Below are 26,200 nucleotides of genomic sequence, written 5' to 3'. Positions count from 1 at the left end.
ATACTTGTGCCCTTCACCAATACCATAAATTGAGAAACTTTTATGTCATATACACATACTAATTAGGGGCCTTTACTGGTGGGTGAATTTATTGCAGAGGCATTGACCTGTATTCAAGAGCTCTTGACCTATCTGAATAAGACCTTGACCTTAATTATGAATTAATTTTAAATTAACCTCAAGTTGTCTACGCATTCTTCATGCTTTGTAAATAGAAGACAAGCGTGCACTGAATACAGTATTCATTTATGTACATCTACTATAAAACCATTAAATTTCGTGCGGTACGAATTTTCGTGGATTTCGTTGTTCCGCTGAACCACGAATTCAAGTACCAACTATTATTTTTATATTTGTAATCCGAAATCGGTCCTTTCCGAATGTCATTGCCGACATTCTCTATTGTTTTCGGTTATCTGAGATATTTTATTGAGATATGCTAGGTAATACAATATGTTGTTTTCTTGATAAGTGTTTGGGTAATAATACTTTTTAAATCAAACACGGACTTTAAACTGTACATCAACAATTGTTCTCTTTTACGTGACGTCGTCAAATTAACAGTTTGCAGATTTATCACATATGTCAAGTAGTGCCAATTAAAGTTAAAAGAGACATAACGGTTATCACACCTGCATTTTGGGGACCTAATTACTCAATTGTTACTACTATGGGACCGATTGAGCAGAGAATTGCAAATACTGTCAAAACAACATTGATGGCAATTAGTGAGAGTGGACCCACAAGATCGCTGCTTATTCGCTCTTATCGGCAATTATCGGCAACACTTTCATGCTTCAGTGCACATTAATCACAAGCCTTGCTGTCAACACACATTAGCAGATTATTCTTCGTTATTACTCTGGTTGGTTTAAGAAAAGTTTAATTATTATGACTGTCAATCTTCCCCGAAAATTGGAAATCCACGAAATTACGTGTCAACGAATTAGTTGTTTTTTATTAAACCACGAAATTTCATACCGACGAATTTCTATACGTTTACAGTACATGCAAACATTCTGGTGTGCAGTTTAGAAACCATATCTAAACTATGCAATGAGACATACATTACTACATTTTGCATGCCTAAGATTGCCTAAATGTAACTTGTACACTTCTTTAACTTTTTCTATTGTTTGTTTTTATTTCTGTTGATTTTAATATAATAATTATAGCACACAATGTCCAATTCCTTGAACACTATTAAGCATTAATTAAATGAATTGTCAGTGTTTCAAAGAGGGACAAATATGCAAGGAATATATGTCAAGAACCTCGTAAACAATACATGTGCAGGGGTGTCCATTGTCCCAAATTTTAAATCCAGAAAATAAAGCCTGGGGTCTGAGAGCCACTCATCCCCGCCCCCTTAAGCCCCAGTTTAGTGTACTTGTTTATAGTCTTTCTAGTAGCAATTTGATGAGTACTATGCACAAAATTATAAACTAGACCATCAATATCACCTCATGTCATGTTATAAATTTGTATAAAGAATGTCAAAAATATATTAAAATCGACAAACAATACTGTATTTGAAAACAATAGTCTGAAAAAATACATATTAAGCACATGAAATAAAATAAGTATGTATATCGTTTGACTGCAGAAAATGAAAACCAGTGACCTAGTCAACAAGTAATCAAATTTCAATCTTGTTATGAATTTATCCCTATCAACCCCCCATCCCCCCAATTTTTTTTTATAGGATTTACATTGATTTCAAATTGACCCTGGAAAGTTTGAATCCAGATTTCCTGAAAAATCCTGACAATTGATACCCCTGTGGCGAACAATCAATTTCAAATAAGTGTATCTTTAATTTTGAAGACAATGCTTTAACAATATTTTTTTTTAATATGAAACTATAATCTTATGTTTCAAAACTAAATTCAGTATTTACTAAATACTTCAAATGTATGGAATATTGTCCTGATACCAACTTTGCAATCATAAATGCCCTTTCAGTATGATTTCACTGGAAGTCGGTATTTTAAAAATTTGAAATTGATTTTATCCATGCATAAATAGGAGCTTTCAAACAAACATTGCATCTTGGCTTACCATACAGATATTTACATAAAAGCGCAGTATACCTTACCATGTAAAATGTCCATGCCACACAGAACGCAAAACACTGGGTTTTAACGAATATAACTAATGGTAAAACATACCAAAACATCAATCCATAGAAAACCAATGTGACAATGCTATAATCAGGTTACATCACAAATAAATGTATAAATTGAAAATGTAGATTTTAAAATGATGTGTCATTTGTGTTGAGTAATAAACAAAAAAATTACAAAATCTATCATACAATAATAATTAATGATTTCTACAGGCCATGTGGATAATAACAAATCTACTACAAAATCTTGAAACTTTACCACAACAACGCAGGAACACGCAGACAAGAAAGTCGGAATTAAACACATAATAAAGTAGACCAAATAAAGTACGTATATTTAAATATATTGAAACAATTAACAACCAAACATTTGCAGTGGTGATAAGGCAGAAATACACTTACTTATTTCTGACGGACTTCCACTCCACTTTGGTAATTGGTTTACACGGGTCTGGTTTGCCATCTTTGCCAACTTTTGCTGAAAACAGTCAACATAAAGTATGGGTAAACATTTACTAAAATTATGATGAGAGATGAAATATCAAGAACCAATTAAGGTCTTCCAAACGGCATACACAAACAGATGGTTGAATGTATACATTTAACACATGTGTAAGTTTATTGCACTCTTGTGAATATTAAATGAACAAGAGGTGTGTTCGTCAGAAACACAATGCCCTCTACTGCGCCGCTTTGAAATAATTGATTTTTTTTACCTTTGACCTTGAAAGATGACCTTGACCTTGAACTTCCACCACTCAAAATGTGCAGTTTTACGAGATACACATGCATGCCAAATATCAAGTTGCTATCTTCAATATTGCAAAAGTTATGGCCAATGTTAAAGGTTTTTTTCGGATGTACGGACAGACTGACGTACTGAGGGACAGTTCAATTGCTATATGCCACCCTACCGGGGGCATAAAAATCAGTCTCCAATACACTTTTTCTGTAAAAATGCAACGAAGAGTCGTAAATTTGATAATCAAGGAAACATTCTATTAAGATCTTACCAACGACACAAAGTACTGGTTCTTCCCCGGATACAGACTCTAAAGTGTCATCACATATCAGCATGTAAACAGACTAATCATGGACACTTTAAACCTTGAATGGATTTAATTTTGGCCAAGTTGAGATTTTCTTTAAACAATATACTCAATTAAAGCGTAAAGTGTTGTCCTGGATTACCCTGTGCGGACTGCACAGGCTAACCTGGGATGACATTTAACGCACATGAATTAAATGCACTATTTGCAGAGCAAGGCTATAATAGAGAGAACACAACTGCCCATCCACATAGGATACTGCACAGAGAGAACACAACTGCCCATTCACACAGGATACTTCACCCACCATGAGGGGTGATAATACTGGCTGGTTTCCCTGGTGACTTCACGATCCATGAGACCAGGCTGCCGTCCGTGTGACTCGACATGAACTGCTTGCCTTCGTGGTGCCAAGATATGGAGCGTAAACTCTGAAAGGTGGGAAAGCTCAAACATGACTTCCATGAACAAGTATACTGAGATAAGTGATCAATTTTTCTCAATAAATTTTCATTCAATTAACATTGAATATAGGATGAGAGAGATAAACACATGGTAGACATGCAGCAACAAGCATGCATCAAGTTTCATTATCATATATTAAAGACTGTTTGAATTATTACAATATTAAGTTTTTGTTCTATTTTTATGAAATGTGAACTGATGTGTAAGTTTGGTCTTTGGCAAAAAAGATGGATGTAGGTCAAACCTATAGCACCCTAAACAGAACAAAGGACCCCATGAATTATCGTTAAAATGTTTTGTTTTTTGTAAAATGCGTGGAATAAGTTGGCTGATACTAAAATGCTTTTTGTTGCAACTCAATCAAACTGACGCCCCTAAAGTCACTGTGATTTACAACTGATCAACTTAAAACATGACAAAAGGATGGCTTATACACACAACATACAATGAAAGCAAAAAAATAAATGATTGTGATTTCTCATCTATCAATTTGTAAGATTTTAGTGTCCCGCATCAAACTTGAATGAATGCCAAACTATATTAAAACAAATACTGCACAAACAAACTGGTTTGTGATTGTATTGAGAATAGTAACACCATATGAAACGGACCATTGTGGCAGTGGCCACACTGACATCACATATACATGTATAGCTTTCAACGCCAGCCTTTGGCATTACAATTTCATGTGTGCATTGCACATAATCAAGTGATCATTGCTGTTATTTCAGGTCACATAATCAAGTGATCATTGCTGTTATTTCAGGTCACATAATCAAGTGATCATTGCTGTTATTTCAGGTCACATAATCAAGTGATCATTGCTGTTATTTCAGGTCACATAATCAAGTGATCATTGCTGTTATTTCAGGTCACATAATCAAGTGATCATTGCTGTTATTTCAGGTCACATAATCAAGTGATCATTGCTGTTATTTCAGGTCCCACTTGGCACTGGCGCTCAACAATGCTTGCTGCCATATTCATTATGAGGAGTTCTAAATGATAGCATCGTGCATATGAGCCTCCTTCTAAGTAAACCAGGATTAATGCATGCGCGAAAAGAGTAATCCCAGAAGATTAGCCTTACAGTCCACATAGGCTTATCAGGGACAACACTTTCCACTTACCCGTGAATAGTATTTTTCATCCAAAACAAGTCTTTTCTTATCAAAAATTTAGTTTAGGTAAAAAATGTGTCATCCATGATTGGCCTGTGTGGGCTGCACATGCTAATCTGGGACAACACTTAACACACATGCATTAAAACCTGTTTTCACAGAGCAAGGCTCATATTGATTTCTGGATGAGTGGTACACAGCAGCATGAGTCTATCTGGTGACCAGCAGTTTTATGATTTCTGGATGAGTGGTTCCCAGCAGCAGTCTGTCTGGTGACAAGCAGTTTTAGAGCACCATTCTCTTTGGCACAGTCTGATTTATATGCTCATTATAGCGCCTTGGGAAAACTATGCTCTTCCACTGAGAGTTATTGCTTATGTCTATTAACAAACTAATGGGAAAGACCCTGCATTTGACTCGTCCTCAAATTTTTTTGGCTGGCCAGTAACCATTAATCGTTGCTATTAAAGGTTGCCTAGAAACATGGCAACACAATTATATTTTACTTTGTACGTGCACACAAAAATAGAGCTAGTAAAATTCAAGCGCACACTATGTAACTCTATTACCATGACATGATATTGTTTTCTTTTGTAAGCAAAACACATTGAATATATTATTCACTGTACGCTTGATACAAACTTAGTGAACTTACCTATCAAAATAAACTATATAATCAATTATTTCCAAATTGTAATCACTTAACTGATTTAAATTAGTTTCTAGAATTTTGATGGGGAAAACAACCATTAGAAATGATTTATGCAATGTATTATAGACAGGGGCTCAAAGGTCAGCGAGGGCTACATTTTTTGTTTCGGATTTTCGATTCAGTATTTCAGTCATATCATGTCGCTATTGGCACTTCTCGCAGATAAACTACATTGTAGCTTGCTGTAAGTGAATTATATTAATTAATTTCATCATATTTCTTTTATTTTTCTCTGGTACTACGTGCACACAAATGTCAGTAACTGAATGCTATAATTCAATGCAGGGGGAGAATGTGCAAAGAAATCATTTCATGGCCAATCATCAAATAAGATATGTGGTCGGGTAGGGAATCAAACCCGCGATCCTCAGATTTAATAAACAAAAAGAGCCTGCATAACAAGTGCCACGCTCGGCTGCGAAAGCTTGTCAGATTTTTTTTTTTTTTTTTTTTTTTTTTTTAGGTCACAGTGACCTTGACCTTTGACCTAGAGACCAAAATATGGGCGTGACATGAAGAACTCATTAAGGTGCAGCTATACATGTGAAGTTTCAAAGTTGTAGGTAGAAGCACTTTCATTTTAGAGCCAATGTTAAAAACCTTAACAAAATGTTAAGGTTTTAGCACGACGCAGACAACGAGCTTATGGCTATGACAATACCTCGGGTTTTCTCCGAAAACAGCCGAGCTAAAAATAAGACTTACCTCTGGGGCTTGATGCCTACACTCTGCTGTCTTATTGCGTAGATCCCACATCACAATGGCACCACATTCAAAGCCTATCAAAAGCTGAAAATATAACAATAACAAGTTACAGTTGCTATTTTCAGGCAATTTTGGAAAAGGTTTATAAGCATTTTTTTTCAAAAAAGCAGAACCTGGGCTTTTTCATATTTTGCAAGAAAAACAAATGTTCATTTTAACAAAATGATAACAATTTAAAGGATTTTTAGCATTTGTTCTGCAGAAAAAATGGTCTTACTTCGTGTTCATTATTAACCATTCAATTTTCAAAGCAGTTCTCAATAGTTGTATTGAGGTTTGAGTAAGCATTAATCTTCTACTACAAACAAATTTCCCATTAAATACACTTATTTTTTTTATTTTTTTATTAATTTGGAACTACCATCTCTGAATAAAACAGGCAAGCAATGGTGACGGATGATTGGGTTTTCCAAGGTCTAGCGCAATATGGGAGAAGTCTATTCAGCTGTCACATAAAACCCCTTCATTGTCACAAGCTACAAATCAACTGTCACATACAAGTTGAAAGAAGGGAAGAGCAGCAGACACGCTAGTCTGACGTAAACCAATCCATCGCCAAATAGAATGGACGGTTCACAAAATGGTAGAAGAATTGTTTGGCTTGTTTGCTTGGATTTTGCTCCACTGTCAATAGTACTTCCATGATATCAAAGGGGTCAGTTAACCTATTCAGACAAAGTGTATATACTTATGCCAGTAACTGAGACCTTACCTATTTGAGTAACAAGTAAGGGCACACAGGCTGTAGAAATAATTACATTACCAACAACCGAACTAGTAATGTGGAATTGTCAGGAATAAAACCTGTCATCCCTGCAGTTGTAGTCCAGTCATTTCTCAACTGCACTAGCTTGCTCAATTGCAGACAAATGATTTATCCAAGATTAAATCATAAGACTAAATATGTAGTTTTATCATTGTGTGGTCATATCAATCAAAATAATGTAAAATATCATTTTAGTGTTACAATGTCCATGTACTAATTCCTTAATAAAGACAAACAAGAGGGCCAAGATGGCCCTAGTGCGCTCACCTTTTTTTTACAAGGCCTTGTTCATTTCTTAGTTGAAAATTCAGTACTCTAGAGCATATTTAAGATTGTTTCACGTCTGTTTACTTTTGCAGTGTGAGCATATGATTAATTCTGATTGAGTACTGTCCATTTGCATGAGTTTTTTGCAATGCAAACATTTGCAAGTAATGCTAATTCTACATGTGTTTACAAGGTTTTTGTAAGATTTGGACCTCTTGACCAAGATTTTGACCCCACATGACCGAATGTCAAACTTTCCCTAATTATCATCAAGAAAAACATCCTAGTCAAGTATCATCATTATTGAACCAACACTATGGCAACTAGTGTGTTTAAAAGGTTTTTGTAGAATTAGACCCCATTACCTAGATTTTTTCCCCACATGACCAAACATAAAACTTGACCTAGATACATATCATTAAGACAGACAATTTGACAAAGTTACATGAAGATTAGGCATGAAATGTGACTTCTACAGTGTTTACAAGGTTTTTCCTTTTTTTTACCTAGTTACCTAGTTTTTAGCCCAGCATGACCCAGTTTCGAACTCAATTGAGGTATCATTGGGACAAATCTTCTGACCAAGTTTCATGAAGATCGGACAAGAAATGTGGCCTCTAGAGTGTTTACAAGATTTCTCTATAGCCAAATAAGGAAAACAGCCCCGCTCACTGGCGGCCATATTTTTCAACGGACCGGAACCACTTTTGAACTCAACCAACATATCATTAAGACAAACATTTTGTCAAAGTTACATCAAGATTGGGCATAAAATGCGACTTCTATAGTGTTTACAAGGTTTTTCTATTTTTGACCTGGTGACATAGTTTTTGACCCAGCATGACCCAGTTTCGAACTCGATCAAGGTATCAATGAGACAAATCTTCTGACCAAGTTTCATGAAGATTGGACAAGAAATGTGGCCTCTAGAGTGTTTACAAGGTTTCTGTATAGCTAAATAAGGAAAACTGCCCCGCCCACTGGCCGCCATGTTTTTCAACGTACCGGGACCACTTTTGAACTCAACCAACATATCATTAAGACAAACATTTTGACAAAGTTACATGAAGATTGGGCATGAAATGTGACTTCTACAGTGTTTACAAGGTTTTTCTTTTTTTTGACCTAGTGACCTAGTTTTTGACCCAGCATGACCCAGTTTCGAACTTGATCGAGGTATCATTGAGACAAATATTCTAACTAAGTTTCATGAAGATCGGACAAAAAATGTGGCCTCTAGAGTGTTTACAAACCAAATGTGGACGACGGACAGACGGAAGACGGACAAAGACCGATCCCTAAAGCTCACCTGAGCAATCAGGTGAGCTAAAAAAGGCTCTAACAATATACAATTATCATTTACTAGACTCAACCAGGCGGACTTGATTTTGCAGCTCATAATTATTCCTATTTAAAATAACCTACCTTAATCATCTTGAGTAAGTCGGTGTTACAATAACCCTTTGTTAACCCTTTGATTAAGTTCCAGTACCAGAATACAAGGCAAGCGCACACACACTGTCTTATCAAGAAATATATTACAGATATATTCTGAGCTTTACATAATAAGGGTCGATAATTATATGATTGTTGATAAAATATAGAGAGAGAGTTATAATCATTGAAATGTTTATTCTTAATTTAAAACTCAACAAAAATATTGTCTTCATTAAACAATTTTTAGCAACATTTAGTTATGATTATTTTGATTAAATTTTGCTTACATGCAATTGGCTCAAACTAAGTATTTTGGAAAAAAACATGTCAAAATTGAATGATTTCTTATGAGCTTCTGGAAAACAATTAGGAAAAAATAAACACAAGATTTAAGCCTGTGATAAGAGATTACATTTACCATTAATATGTACATCTCTTAGTCCTTGAACTCCAAGTACTATTTTTCTGAATTACATACAGATGTAAATGTATCATCCATTTATTAAATAATGAAATTTCAGTTCTTTCTAACTTCAGGAAAGAAGAGTTCAAAGAAGAACGGCCTTTGATAGAACGCCCACTAAAGAAGCCTCAAAGGAAAATGTGATTACATAGTTTACTTCATCAACTCTGATAAATAAAAGACAACCCAAACATCAATGATCCGGCTTTGAGAACAAAGAATTTGCACTGCTTGACAATGGCAACAACCGGGACACAGTAATATCAATCTATTAAGGTTCTGGCTCTCTTTTTTGTGCAGGCTTTCAAAGACTTTTCCAGAGCCTGACAATGCACTAGCCCTGGAGTTTAACCTGCTCGCACTGCTCTTTTTATATCTGCATTATTTTTAAATAAGCAATCAAGACTTTTCAATTAAAAGACAGCCTTAATTCGCAAATGGTGTTGGCATATTTAGGCTACTCTGTTAATGAATGACTCCCTTGTATTAATTATTATATCAACTATCAGAAAATTTCAATTGATTCATATTACAAACATACCTAAATTAAATTCTTCATCAAAAAGACCTTTCTATGCTCATTTTCACTCTATCAATACTATACAATAATAATTGTCTAGATTTAAAGCAGCAGCAACAACAAATCAAGCCCATTCCTTCCAGCCTAATCTGACAATTACTGTGCCAGTGACCGAGGTCATTGAAATTGTCAAAATAAAAGTGAAGTTCCTTTATCATACCTACTTTTGTTTGTTGGGCACCTTGTTTTGTTTTCAATTATTATAGTGTGACAGTATTTGTGTCATTTGCTAAAAATAATTTCTGAACCCAGGAAAAACACTTGTCCAGCTAAGTACAGTGAAACCTGGCTATTAAGACCACTTGTGGGACTTTTGAAAAGTGGTCTTAGTAGCGAGATGGTCTAAATTCTGAGTTTTCATGAATTTGATAGACAGTTAATACAAAGACGTTAATATTCAATGAATTTTAATATTTTTGCATTAAATATAACAGTAATTTATTTATGCAGTGTACACAGATAATATGCTTTTCAAATAAGAAGTGAAAATGTACATGTACTTTTCGTCATGACACTATCCTTTAGATTTACTTAAAGAATTCAGCCATTCGTTTTAAAATAGCATGAACCAACAAAGGAAAAATAAGAACATATAGAATGGGTTATACGATTAAATGTTAGGATTGCAGACGACATTTAACATCTGAAATGTTTTTTCAAACATAGCTTAAACAGGAGTTTCTCATAACGGGCAATTTCTATGAATAGCGCATTTTTTGTCTATGGTTTATGCAATTTTCTTTGGTCACAATGTAATAGGTTATCAGCTGCATAAAAATCTCATTAAGCAGATTCAACTATCAAATGACAGCACGGAGCCGAGCAAATAACGTTTTGGACAGAAGGAAAAAAATAACAATTAACACACCCGAGTCTTTCCAATGCCGAATAAATCGGCCAACTGCCTTTGAGATTTTCCATCACTCACGTTGATAAAATCAATCTTTTCTTTTACACATAACTCTTTCCGTTTTCGCTTATCCATTTTGAATAATGATATGGTATACAGGTCGGTTTTTATATCCCCCACGAACAAAACCATCTTACTCAATTATCTTGTTAGGTTATTCTCCGTATTTAATCTTTAAAGTGTAAGTGTGCGAAACAATAACCAATTTACCTATCAAAGACTCGATTACAAAAGCTAATTGTCAATCAGGAATCAAGGAATAAAAAGAATTAAAGTGCCGAAAATCTAACACCTGCGTCGCAAATCGATGCCAAAAACAGTTGTCGTGAATTGTGTTTAATTGGGTCACAATGGCTTCAGACACAACACCAAATCAAGTAAGGTGTGAAAATTACTGGTCGTTTGGCGAGTGTGAGACAATTTTGAGCAATTAATTGGTACAGATTGAAGTGGTTGTAAATTAGCGGATAAGCGATTGGTCGGATTATTGAGTGTAACAACCATTGAAATATAGAAGGAAAAAATCGGGACTGAAAAATGGTGGTCGTCTTAGCGAGTTGGTCTTCATACCGAAGTGGTCGTCAACAGAGTTTTAACTGTATTAAAAAAAAACACCACTTGTCTAACCTTCAACTTCAATCAGAATTTAAAGCGGACAAATGGATTTTTCTATGCCTGATCTGTTCATTGGTTGTTAATGAGTCGTTTTCTTCAATTTCATTAAAAACTCAAACTCAAAGAATGTTACAAAAGTTACACAAGCTTAACCCTTGACAGAGTAATTTGTTATAATACAGACACTTTCAATAATCATGTTTATATAAATTTTAGTTGGAAATATTATATTCAGATTAAAAATGCCATTTCAGAACACAATTATTTCTACAATCATTAGTATGTGTTGTTTTTCAGCTTACAACACTTTTATCCTTATAATGTGACCCTAATTGGTTTTTCTTAAGTCAAGGAACACAATCATTGTTTTTATTTGACCCCATAAAGAACAAAAATGAAAACCAAAGACTAATCACCCATCCCCACATATACAAATATAGTCGTAATGTATATATGCCATCTGTTAGGAGACCTAATTTCTTAATTCCAAAGAACAGGCATTACACATATTATATATATAGAGAGCCAAGAGTGAAACTACTGTATACTATATAGAGGATATTTGTTGGATTCGATGGAATATCGATTTCATTTCACGAGTGATCATATAAGATAATATTTTCCCAAGTGGCGCAGCCGCAAGTGAAAATATGTATTTTTTATGATCACAAGTGAAATAAAATTGATATTCCATCAAAATCTACACATTTTGTTTTTATATTATGCTTTTTTAAAAGAGTTTAACTTGATAGTTTCGCTGGATTTATGACGTCATTTAATTCGTCAAAAAAAATGACGTCATTTCGCAGTAAAACAGTGAAAAAAATAAATATTTTTCACTGTTATTTTTCACTGTTTCAAACAGTGAAATATCAGTTTTATTTCACTGATATTTCTCTATACACCACCGGAAAGCATAAAATAAATAGAAGAACTAGTCAGGTACCACATTTTCACACTGAATCACTTATTCTTGCTTTATTAACCCACAGCCCCACTGCACAGCAATTACATGAACAAAAATAAACATGACATTTATCCAAGCCATTACATCAATGTCTCAATAATGAATCCTGCGAGGCATATGTGGTCGCGGTTCTTTCCCAATAAACAGAATCATATTTTTCGGCGAATGACTGCTGCCTGCCAAGTAAATTATTGGGGCCCATAATGAGAGCCATTTGTGACACATAGACAGGAAAACGCGTCCCACCTACATAAGTCAAGCTAATAGCGTCTGCTGTCACAGAACTGAACATCCAAAGAGTGATTAGGAATAACATTTTGACCACTTAAAACAAGAACGCATTAACTGCTATTGATTTTTATGGTATTTAGTATATTCTGGAATTTAACCCTTGAATAAATATCGAGACAAATGATTTCAAAGTAATTTTTCAGGTGTGAAAAGAAGAAGGTGATAACTGTTATTGATATCAATGACATTTAGTATATTCTGGATTTAAACCATTGAATAAATATCGAGACGAATAATTTCAAAGTAATTTTTCAGGTTTGAAAACAAGAAGGTGGTATCTGTTATTGATATCAATGACATTTAGTATATTCTGGATTTCAACTCACAATATGGAGATTCAGACAAACCAATCACATGTCATCATTCAGTTATATGTTTAATGTGTAATAAGTAACATTCCATCGCACTTAGATAGGACTCTTGGGACGCATAGGAGAAGAAATCGCGGTTCATTTCTCGCACTGTGATACTCTTTGGAACATGTATTTGGCAAATTATGGGTAAAATCAGAATAAATATATATGGTTTGTTCCCAATCATGGCTTTTAATGGGAAGCTGATCTATGTGGTATTTATCAGCAATAAAACATGATTCAGGGCGCATGTAGTGAACACTATGATGGTGTTATTTAACAGTTACCATGATAATATTGGCAAACCTGAATTCTTATATATTGGAAGCAAAAATAGTTAAACAATATCAATCTATGTATTACTTTGAGAAACAGCATGACAGCAAGTTTGACCAGTGCATGGCTAAAATGTGCTCACTTTAATTTACACAGAACTGCAATACATTGTGAACATTTTTTTAAACAAAAGGAATTTGTCACATACACTTTGTATTCTTTCCTTTTTTTCATGTTAAATCGGCTCTAGTGATCATTAGGTTGTGATCACAACTGTTAAAATTAAAATGCATCTTTTTTATTAACAGTAATTATGTACTATGTCCCCAGATTAATCAACTGTTCACACACTGAAAACAATGATGATGTGAAGATATCAAAACTCCCCATCAAGATGAGCAGTTAAGCACCCACTGTCAGACATAAACAAAATATTTTCACCCTAAATAACAGTTATCCCAGTTCCAGCACCCCAAATCCTGACAAGACCAATTTCTGCACATCTTAATCAATATCAAGGAACAGGAAAACCTCAGGAATAGAGAATATTTATATCAATTGCAGGGATTGACTGTCAGGTTATTTGCACAAGTAACATCATACACAAGACACCATTTGATTGTGATCATGCCAAACAAAAGCTTGTAGAAACAAAAATTGGATTAACTTTAAAACACCTGTCCTTCCTGGGCCCCCAATCTATCAAATCTGCCGCCGAATTTCGGCATCAGTCCCCCACCTGAAAAGTATACTTTTTTCCCCTTTTGGGGGGAAAAAATTCCCCCTAAAAAAAAAAATTTGAAAAAAAAAAGAATGATTATTATATCTCAATTCTATTTCAATTTAATCTTTTCAAACATTCTAAATTATGAAAAATGCAATGAATATAGTGCAAACATGTACACATGTACACATGTAATAATGAGAGAGTAAGTAAAAAAAATCCCCCAAAAAGGGAAACGCCGCAAAAAATCCCCCCACCTAAGGGCTGCGGACCCCTTCCCCCAAAGTAGTGTGAGGGCGCTGCCTTCAATATTTAATGATATCCCCTCGGCTAAATTATGAAATTCCTGGAATGTAAGGCAATCTTTATAGACGTCAATAGAGTGTGGATCACTAAATCAAGAGTATGCAGTGTTTTACTCTCTCCGCAAACCGGTAATTAGACCTTAGTGAAGCAATATCAATGAGTCCATGGCATACACGATCATGGGTTGACATTTAAGTCTGATCTTTATAGCAGACAAAATATTTTGCTTACATAGGCAAGAATTTGGTTACACAAGTTACAACATATGCACAATTTCTGATGAAAAATACAAAATTATTCTGGCTTAAAGATTATAAAATCCTAATAATGACATTGAGTGTGATGATGATGACAATGAAGGAGAGCAGGATGGAAAGGAAAACATGAATAAATGAGTCGCGTTCTGAGAAAACTGGGCTTAATGCTTGTGCGTAAAGTGTCGTCCCAGATTAGCCTGTGCAGTCCGCACAGGCTAATCAGGGACGACACTTTCTGCTTTTATGGTATTTTTAGTTTCAAGGATGTCCCTCCTTACCGAAAATCAAATTTAGGCCGAAAGTGTCGTCCCTGATTAGCCTGTGAGGACTGCACAGGCTAATCGGGGACAGCACTTTACGCACATGCATTATGACCAGTTTTATTAGAACAAGACACAAATCATGGTCTGAAGACTGTTAATTACGATAATTGTGTTATGATGAATTAATATTTTTTAACCAAAGTTTACTAATGTGATAATGTAAACACATGTATTAAGTAACATTACATATTGCTATTGACTTAATATCCAAATCAACTCCATTCAATAGAGATCAATTCATCGGCCACTGACCAAGATAAGAAACAAGAGATGTGTTTGTCAGAAACACAATGCTCCCTATTGCGCCGCTTTGAAGCCATATATTTGACCTTTGACCTTGAAGGATGACCTTGCAGGGCCCTCGTTTGGCCGTTTTTGGGGCCGAAATTCCGCCCCATTCCCCCCCCTTAAAATCCCCAAAGTGTAGCATGGGCCCTGCCTTGACCTTGACCTTTCACCACTCAAAATGAGCAGCTCCATGAGATACACATGCATGCCAAATATCAAGTTGCTATCTTTAATATTGCAAAAGTTATGACAAGGGTTAAAGTTTTGGGACACACACATACAATGAAAGAATGAATAAATGAATGAATGACTGACAAAAACAATATACCCCCGATCATTCGATCCGGGGGCATAAAAACGCTCAAGGAAAATAATTTCTCTTTTTTTTTCAAGATAGTCCACTGTATTTCATGTATGCAGTTTTTATTAATTCATTTAATGTAATTATAATAACCACACTATTTTACCCATAACAGCAAACTCAGGAAAAAGCTTGCGTTAATTCAATAAATGGTTCTGTTCATAACGAATCTCTGGAAGATGCAAATAATTCATTTCCACCTAAAAGCAACAAACGCCAGGTTTGCATAAATAAGATTGTTCAAACAAAAACAATATATCCGCGTCTCCAACGACTCCTGATTGACAGTAGAAATACGTCTTGTGCACCGGGAAGCATTACATTTTGCGCTCAATACATTTAAGTAATCATTCTGAGATCATTATATTAACAAGACACTGCAGACATAACAGAAATAGGATCAGAAATCTGTTTTAATGTTGTTAACAATAATAATATTGCTGCCAAATCCAGATTATTCTAGGAAACCTTTCGCACTCTCTAATTTATGTAAGGTTATATCAGAAATCAAGAAAATCTTAAATCTCACTGTTAATATAATATTATTATTCATGATTTGGATTTTGCTTTAAACAGCATTTATGGTATATCCCCTAAAAGCCATATTCCATCACTACACACATAGATTTATAGAGTTACACTTATAATGATGAAAAATAAGAAACCTTACACCTACAAAAGTGGTGCCATTCATTGACATTTACCAGCACTTCAAAACTGTTCAGACAGCAGGCATGTGCACAATAAGCAGCCTTATGTATATGTCATTCATACAGATTTGTACAATTTGACCTAACTTTTCACCCAATAACTAAAAACACCACTTTAACAACTTGTTATGATTATACAAACAAATATTTTACTGACGCTCAATCGATCATTATCAGATAAGGTACTTACTTAAATGTACCCCCAGTACTAGTATACTTCAATGTATTCCCGGTACAGAAAATATGCTTAAAGGTTCCAGGCTGCCGACCAGGTCAATATTAGACTGTGAACAAGTTTTACTCCTGCCCTAAATCCGATGTCGTAAAACGCAATACCAAATTACAATACAAAATTCTCCTTGAACAAAACCTCCATAAACATTATTTTTTAGTATGAGTTCCGATAATATGGAGGCCATTTTACAGAAAAAAGACATAAATATGAACATAATTTGAAACAAGAGCTGTCACCATAGGATGACTTATGCCCCCTATAAATGCTTGGTAGAAGTAATGAGCTTTTTTCGAAACCTAAACGCAGATTTCGAAACCTAAACGCAGACCCTAAGTTCAAGGTCAAGGTCACAGGGGTCAAAATTTGTGTGCATATGGAAAGGCCTTGTCCATATACACATGCATGCCAAATATGAAATTGCTATCTGAAGCGACATAGAAGTTATGTCTTAGAATATCAAAATAGATCAGAAAGCCACATTAACTAGAGAGCGGACACCATGCTACACTACGCGACCCGTGATTTTTGCCCAATTTGCGAAGTCAAGGCGGGCATTTTGCTTTTTGGGTGGAAAATCACCGCGATTTCACGTGACTCGTCACTCCGACGTCGCGCAATAGCAAGATAATCTTCGCGCTAAATCCCCTCAATGTTGTGGTGATTCGCTGCGATTCGCCGTAATTCGCCGTGGTCGCAGTGACAACGATGACTCGCCAATTCATGCATAGAAACCGAATCGTATCGATAACTTTATACATGTTCATAACGCTTCTAATGTTGACAATTATCCGATAATCCAATATCAAAAAAATAATCTTGAACATTTATGTCGGTAAATATGTTTGAGAATTTCATTAAAACAACCATATGACTACGCCATTTTTCAGAAGTGTAAAGAGTACAGCGCATAATGTGGGACACAGCTTTCATTTGACGAGCGTATTTAAATTTAGATTGATACATTACGATCTTACAAAAAAACGTTTTATTGCGTCATACGCCTTCATGTAAAAAACGTTTTCCTTCTGGAAATTGTGCTATTAATGCATAATATTATCAAAACATTTTTTCACACGTAAAGCGTTGTAACAAATTAATATATACAAATATACCATAAGTATAAATGTTCCGTTAAATTCCCAAATGAGAATAAAAATTTATAATCCGAAACACACTTCCGATGTTTTAATGTTAACACGACGTTTACAAATGCTATCAATATAGTCACATGTATATTTCCCGACAAAAGAGCGCGAAAATTATGCGGCAATGTACAAGGTCAAGGTATACGAGTGTGCAAGTATTGATTTTTTATACAAACTGCGTAGCGCAGAGAACATTGAATTCTGTTGATTTCGCTTAAATGTTTCTTTGGTATTTTTAAAACAGTTATATCGCCAACAATTTGATATTTCTTTTAAAGTCAATTCAAATCAAACACGCCATATCCGTATCGTTACTGATAGAAGTAAAACATAATACCTTGACTTGTATAGTTTTTTTGTTGCGTAAAGACCATCTGAGTAAACGCCGAAAAATATATCCAAACTGTTATTTTTTGTCAATGCCCTTTGATCCATTATCGCACTTAATTGGCAGCGCCATCCTGTTGTTTCTGTGATTGTCACATCTTTTCACAGTTTGAACACGTACAAAGAGTGCCAATTAGACACTTACACAAACATTATCACCCGCTGGACAGTACACACTAAATAATCAAATGTTGAGGGTTTTTTTGTTTTTGGCGTGAAAACCCACAGAAATGCATGTACATTATACATCATCATAAATTTAATGAACTCTGCGAACGCTAAGTGCTACGTTGATATACTCGTGTTTTTTTTCCAGCAAAACAAACACAAAGTTTAACGGCTTTAATATATAGGCAATGATGTAATAACAACAAATTATTTACCACGATGTCATAATAACATGTACTTAAAAATAGAACAGTAATGTATTTCCGATTTCCGGCTTATCAAGCATTGTGAATGTATGTACAACGCTCGGAAAGTAAGGCGAGTAACACGAGTTATCCGCATTGGAGCCTGAAACAGAAAATAAAAAAGTATAGCATATTTTAGTCCAAATAATTAGATGTAATCTACCGATTACATTTAAACTTTAAATGAAAGTGTAACTTAAACAATTTCCCGTGTCTTAAGGCGCGAATATTTTGCTTAACACTGTTAACAAAAGGGCTAGATCTACACGTTATAATTCTTAATGAAATGCAAAAATAAGTATTAACATAATTAATAACGTCAATTAACACACACGGTAAGATCAAAGTTTAAATGGAAAACTTATATCATATTTCTCGTAAATTACCAAATTATTAGTTTCGTCGAAATCAAATACCATGTAGAGAAACAAGGTATTTATAACCGACCAATGACGAAACACTATGCAACTTTCAATTTACACAGTGCTACGCTACATGTATATTGGAACAATATGGAATTTGAACAGTGGTAGTGTATTCGGGCCTGGAATATAATTCATTGTAAGTTTTAATAAACATTCTGCTAATGCAATTAGTTAAATAATGTTTACATGTTATGTTAAATAATTATTGCATGATCATTCTTCTGCGCTGTTATATTAATTTGGAGCCGTTAAAGCTTCCGACATTACTTCATCACGTTCCATGTCGGAATGGGAGTATTTTAGCTAATACGCCCATTGCATACAACAACAACAAAAGCTTTATTATTGCAATGTATAATGTAAGTGTATACATATATGTTACATGTACATGTAATGTAGTGTAACCCTTAATGTAAATCTTTTAAAAAGGTGAACCACGGCGGTTCGCGGTGATTTGCGGTGATTCGCGCTGATTGCGTAACAGCGAGATACATCGCGCGACGGTCGCCGAGACATCACCCAAATTTTCTTGTCGCTCGGAATCACCGCAATTTGTCACGTTGCATCGATTGCGGTGATGCGAGAATCGCGGCAAAAATCACGGGTCGCGTAGTGTAAATCCTTGAAATGCACTAAGTGACCCCGTGACCTAGTTTTTGACCCGGCATGACCCATATTCGAACTTGACCTAGATATTGTCTTGAAACAACTTCTGACCAAGTTTGGTAAAGATAAGATGAAAACTACTTCAATTAGAGAGCGGACACCATGCTAAATCCTTGAAATGCACTAAGTGACCCCGTCACCTAGTTTTTGACCCGGCATGACCCATATTCGAACTTGACCTAGATATTGTCTTGATACAACTTCTGACCAAGTTTGGTAAAAATCTTATGAAAACTATTTGAATTAGAGAGCGGACACGAAAAGTGTGACAGACTGACAGACAGACAGACTGACGGACAGTGCGAAAACTATATACCCCCTTTTCTTTGAAAGGGGGCATAAAAATGAGCCAAGAAAGACCAAATTAGCGTTAGTATTCCCAGGTAGGTTTTAGTACAATTCCATACCCAGGGTACATGGTAGTATACTAAAAGAGTACCCGGGGTACTTTTATGAAGTACCCAAGCCAACAATGACCAATCAAGCTTTACTGACCATTTATACAAACTAGATTTATGTGGTGAACAAAAATTCAATCAAAACTTTACTAATTTTATTATTATTTTAAAGATTTCGTACAATTTTGGTCATCCATATGTCACTTTGAAAGAGGCTGAAGTACACCATTAGAATTCAAAAGTGTAACCAATATCAATGAAAGTTCTTAATAATTAAAGAACAAAAACGATTTGATAGCATAATTTTTTTACTAAATATTTGAGGTGGACATTTCTTTAGGCTGATTCGTGATAACACAAATGTAACATGATTATATGAACAACAAATATACCAAATAAACAAATCAGTATGACCACTTAATTTTTTATTGTGAGCGTTAGCTCACACTAATGTTACAGACCATATTTTGCAAATCAGTATGTGCTTAGAAGCCTTAGGTACGGTATGAAAAGACAACCACTGCCTGTTGCAGCAGACGACAAATGCCATTCTCCTAGCAGAGTTGTCGTTCGTGCCTCAACATAAATGTGAATGTGATGAACTGCTGTGTATTGGTACACTGCAGAGGGTTTATATGACTAATAGTGTTTAACAGCTTGTAAAACGAGATTGGCCAGTCTGTTGTTTATCATTGAAATCTGTACATATTGGCTGCTTTCAGGGAAAATGGGGCTTAATGAATGTCAAATAAGATTAGCCTGTGCACACTGATTAGCTTGTGCTGTGCACAAGCTAATCAAGGACGACATTTTACAACAGCAAACACCTACAGTGCCTTCAGCGCTTTGATTCAAATTCTTCCCACATTAGATCCAACTTAATATAAACACAATTTTTAAAATGTCTGGCTAATGTCATATTTTAAAAGCTGTTCGTACAATAATTTGTATGTTTTTTCTCTCTCTATTAAACAATTTCATAATGCTGTAAACTAACAAAAATAGCATAAGAAAATATGTCAAAAAAGAATTTATAAATGCCTTTATTACCGTACCTAGGATACAGACAAATAAAGAAGAAATGCCAATGAAAGATGGTAAACAACAATATTCCACGTTGTGGAAGTGATTTGATAATATGATGACAAATTAATGTAATAACCATGCTAATGGCATATAATTACTAAAACAGGAGATGAATTATGACACAAAAATTGCATTCGCTGCCACAATGGTGGGCTATGGAAGCTAGAGGCTGCATGGAAAGCTTGGCTGCATGTTTCTGGAAGCATTTCAAGCCATTTAGCGCTGTTTAGGTTCTTATTTAAGACCCTGATACAAAATATGATGCTCATGTTATGTCATGCAGAAATTTAACATGCTCACAGTTCAATTCGTAAAATTAGATGAAGTTAAACAACGTACATTTGTGGTGTATCAGCTTATTATCTGATTAGCTGGAAAGTGTTTCTTTACATAACACTACATTATGTAACTTACATGAAGAATGATTATTATTCACAAGGTATATCTCAGTATGGCTTAAAATATTATCATTCATAAAATTATTTCAAATCAGTGTGCATCTTCTTTTTGTTTTCGTCATTAGGTAAATAAAGTCAGTCTCTTGTTTTTACCTGTAGGTCATAATTTTAAGGATCTAGCAAATTTTGCTAATACATGCATATCAAGACTTTCCTGTGTTTTTTAAATATTCAAGTACCAAATTAGAGCCTAAAATATTGATCGAAAATATTGAAAATTTCAGAAGACAAATCATTAAATATTTATCCTGGCTATGAACTCAGAAACATGCATGCAGAGTTGTAAACAATACACATTATATATTAGCAAATCTTCACACAGAGAAAACTAATTTTCAGTTTTTTGTTATATGGATGTTCTTATATAGAAAATTCTGCAGCAGAACAGAGATGTACATCAATAATAGAGTAAGGCAGTTTCCATGTATGTGATAGTGGGGCCATGATTTATAATTGAAAATCTTAGTTATGTTAGTAAATGAACATAAAGTAATGTTAAAAGATTTGCCATGGTGATTCTATTATAACCCACTTATATTCTTCTTATATTCTTATATTATTCCCCCCCCCCCGGATGAAAATCACTCTTTATTACACTTTATTTACTGAATGAATGAGATGCATGAGTAAACAATCATACTATCTTTGATAAAGTCATAGATTTAGTTTAAAAATATTGAATTAAATAAATTTATCAGATATTACGTAATTACTCCAAGTTTTCAGACATTCTAAGTTTTCGGACACCCAAAATTAGTCAAAATAATAATTTTTCATACTCTTAATTTTCGGACATATTACGGGTTTCTGTCCACAATTAATGTCTCTTAATTTTTGGAAAGTATATTTTACCGGACTATTCTACAGACTTCGGCCCTGTTTTCACTTATCTTTTGACACTTTGATCATAGACTTCTACAACCGGATTAAGGTCATAAAATTTGACATATGGATGCCTGAGGGAAAAATGGCCATTACATTCGTGTAATCGGGTAAATAGCCATGTATACCGGTAGAAAGTAATGGATTCATCCAACACAGTGTCGACTTATTAAGGAAGCAGTATGTTTTCTGTATTTACTTTTTGTTCTATATCATTTAAGGCAAGAGTTAACAAAGCTGTGACTTCTATTTATTTATTTTTCAAGCAGAAAAAAGAAGAATTAATCACAAGAAAATTTTTGTATATTGATTTAATGCATTTATTTCAATATAACTATAACTTTCAAACACCTTAATTTTGTCTCTAAATTTTAGCACATCTGTAATTTTTGAATATTTTTCGTATCTACATTTTCAGACACCAAAAAAAGTATTTATTTTTTAGTGTCCGAAAACTTAGAGTAATTACGGTATTCTGAATTATTCAATATAAGTAATTATTGTTATTATGCCTAGTTATCAGCAATGAGCCTTTGTTTTACACTGTGTGCAAATGACTGGGTGTGGTAATAATGTAGCAATACTACCAGCTGACCAACTATCTAAAAAGTGGTGATCTGAAAACAGCAGTCACTTCATTGTGGACAACAGCCACTTTGGCCATTTCCCTTGACTGACCTCTGTTCTCAGTTTTGACTGTATAAGTAAAACTAAAGTACCTTGCTTGGGTCCAACGGGTTATCACTCAGGTGTAGGACAGCACCAGGATGGGTCTTACGGGACCTGCAAACAACAAGGTAATCTAATGGGTCTTACGGGACCTGCAAACAACAAGGCAATCTAATGGGTCTTACGGGACCTGCAAACAACAAGGCAATCTAATGGGTCTTACGGGACCTGCAAACAACAAGGCAATCTAATGGGTCTTACAGGACCTGCAAACAACAAGGCAATCTAATGGGTCTTACAGGACCTGCGAACAATAAGGCAATCTAATGGGTCTTACAGGACCTGCAAACAACAAGGCAATCTAATGGGTCTTACAGGACCTGCAAACAACAAGGCAATCTAATGGGTCTTAAGGGACCTGCAAACAACAAGGCAATCTAATGGGTCTTACGGGACCTGCAAACAACAAGGCAATCTAATGGGTCTTACGGGACCTGCAAACAACAAGGCAATCTAATGGGTCTTACAGGACCTGCAAACAACAAGGCAATCTAATGGGTCTTAAGGGACCTGCAAACAACAAGGCAATCTAATGGGTCTTACGGGACCTGCAAACAACAAGGCAATCTAATGGGTCTTACGGGACCTGCAAACAACAAGGCAATCTAATGGGTCTTACAGGACCTGCAAACAACAAGGCAATCTAATGGGTCTTACGGGACCTGCAAACAACAAGGCAATCTAGCTGTCAATGGGTGATAAAACTATGCAAGAATCACTTTGAACTTTATAATATCAATCCAGTTGGTACAAGTACTAATGTCTCTATTTTGTTGGCCACCAAGCGATTGACTTTCAATTTGTCTTTCAATTTATGATCATAGTGATAAGATTTCTTTCACATATGCTTATTGTTTACCTCTAAAATTACATTGTAAACCAGTTTCCGAATATTCTCCACACAAGTTGTAGTCCAGGCAATGGCATTTTAACGCTGAAAAACTTTTATTTCAAGGAAAGAGCCTAAAGATATTTTATTTGAATTGTATTTCTTGTAGCTAAAGGATTAAGTTCAATCATTTGGGGGGGGGGGTCTTAAAAACTATAAGCCTAAAATAATAAAAGTTTTAAATATTGATAATAATTTAATTTATTACGAATGATGTCTACTGCATTGCTACCATATTGTGCAAACTCCAAAATCACAGCATCTCTTATGACAAATTTCACAGAAAATAGCCCAGTGGTTACCAACTGCAAATGTATATACAAATAACTGGACAAAAGTAATGACATGTAATCTGATTGCTAAAGTGCATCCTGAATAGGAAATGCAGACAATGAATTTCTCATAAACAATTTATTAGTATCTCCTAACATGTCGGTGCATAAGAATGAGAGCACATGATTAATATTATAAAATAAACAGTTCAAATATAAATGTACATATGCAAATATCTATGGTTAAACATTTTAAACTTCAAGGTACTGTTCTCCAGATAAAAATATTGTTTTTTTAGTTCTGTCTATACAGTGAAGAAGTTTGATATGGTGTTACCTGGTAACCATTATGCAGTGGTGAATCGTGATTGCCATCAATTTTATAGCAAAACTAAAATGTCTGTCATTAAATTGTTTATGTGTAGCTTTCTAACCACTTTTTTATTTAAATACCTTTGTTCAATAGATAGATTTCCAAAATAAAATTTGTATAAATTCAAACCTAATTTTAGCAAACAATTTTTGTTATTATGACATTATTCAGCATATTTAAAAGCATTTTGAAACGTTTGGATGAACCGGATATTAACATATACAATTTTTTGCCAATAAAACACCTTACAATAAATAGAAAATTCATACTTTGTTAATTCACTTCCTTCAACAGAAATTGAAATTCTTATGAAATGAAAATTAAAGAATACATAAAACTAGCAAAATCACTCATACAAGTAAGTATATTTAACAAGAGGGCCTGAAAGACCCAAAATCGCTCTCCTGAGATACATTAAAGGAACTGACCTGTTCTGTGCAGCCCAAGATATCCTAAGAACAAATGTTCTGACCATGTTTCATAAAGACTGAACTATAAATGTGACTTTTAGAGTGTAAACCAGGTTTTACTATAGCCATATAAGGATAAATGCCTCGCCCTCTGGAGGCCATGTTTTTCCACAGACTGGAACCGTTTTCCAACTCATCCAATATCATTAAAACAAATGTTCTGACCAAGTTTCATGAATATTGCACAATAAATGTGTCTTCTAGATTGTAAACTTTTTTGATTTTTTTTACCTTTGACCTTGAAGGATGACCTTGACCTTTCACCACTCAAAATGTGCAGCCTAATGAGATACACATGCATGCCAAATATCAAGTTGCTATCATCAATATTGCAAAAGTTATGACCATGTTTAAGTTTTGGGACACATATAATGACAGACAGACAGACACATACAATATATATAAAAAGGTTTTTCATGTTGTTTTTTTAATGTTTATCAACCAACCAAAACCTTTTTGGAACTCGTCAAAGATATCATTGAGAACAATGTTCTGACCAAGTTTCATGGAGATCAGACAATAAATATGGCCTCAAGAGTGTTAACAAGGTTTTACTATTGCAATAAATCTTCCGGGATTTTATTAGGAAAAATATTCTGAACAAGTTTCATGAAGATTGGACTATAAATGTCACTTAGAGTTTTAACAAATTTTGCTATAGACATATAAGAAACAAGAGATGTGTTTGTCAGAAACACAATTCCCCCAATTGCGCCGCTTTGAAGCCATAAATTTGATCTTTGACCTTGAACATTGACCTTGATCTTTAGCCACTCAAAATGACAAGCTCCATGAGATAAACATGCATGCCAAATATCAAGTAGCTATCGTCAATATTCAAAAAGTTATGACCAAACTTTAACGAAGGTTAAAGTTTTAGGAACGAAAAATACAATCATATTTGACCTTTGACTTTAAATGTTGACCTTGACCTTGACTTTTCACCACTCAAATATGAAGTTGCTATCTTCAATATTGCAAAAGTAATAAAACTTTAACCAAGGTTAAAGTTTTGTGACACACATACAATGACTGACTGACTGACACAATGACAGACAGACAGACAGGCCAAAAACAATATACCCCTGATCTTTCAATCCGGGGGCATAAAAATGCCCCGCCCCCTGGTGGCCATGTTTTTCAATCAACCTGAACCATTTTGGAAATCGCCGAAGTTATCAAATCTTCTGACCAAGTTTCATGAAGATTGGACAATAGATGTGGATTCTGAAGCAATA

At 34.7% G+C, this 26,200-nt stretch overlaps 1 protein-coding gene across 5 annotated transcripts in view; it reads right to left on the bottom strand.

The window, feature by feature from the left end:
- Nucleotides 1-26,200, bottom strand: part of LOC127852332 (syntaxin-binding protein 5-like) — a 113,724-nt gene that overhangs the window by 58,783 nt on the left and 28,741 nt on the right. For all 5 annotated transcript variants that reach the window (XM_052386265.1, XM_052386266.1, XM_052386270.1 and 2 more), the window contains exons 6-9: nt 22,949-23,012; nt 6,181-6,264; nt 3,485-3,608; nt 2,531-2,606 (exon numbers count right to left, since the gene is read on the bottom strand). In XM_052386265.1, the coding sequence (XP_052242225.1) occupies nt 2,531-2,606; nt 3,485-3,608; nt 6,181-6,264; nt 22,949-23,012 (348 nt within the window). The remainder of the gene's footprint in view (nt 1-2,530; nt 2,607-3,484; nt 3,609-6,180; nt 6,265-22,948; nt 23,013-26,200) is intronic.

Source organism: Dreissena polymorpha, chromosome 12 (genome assembly GCF_020536995.1).
Source record: "Dreissena polymorpha isolate Duluth1 chromosome 12, UMN_Dpol_1.0, whole genome shotgun sequence".
In the NCBI taxonomy this organism is placed as follows: domain Eukaryota; kingdom Metazoa; phylum Mollusca; class Bivalvia; order Myida; family Dreissenidae; genus Dreissena; species Dreissena polymorpha.
The sequence above is the reverse complement of the archived record's forward strand: the minus strand, read 5'-3'. Positions and strand labels throughout refer to the sequence as shown.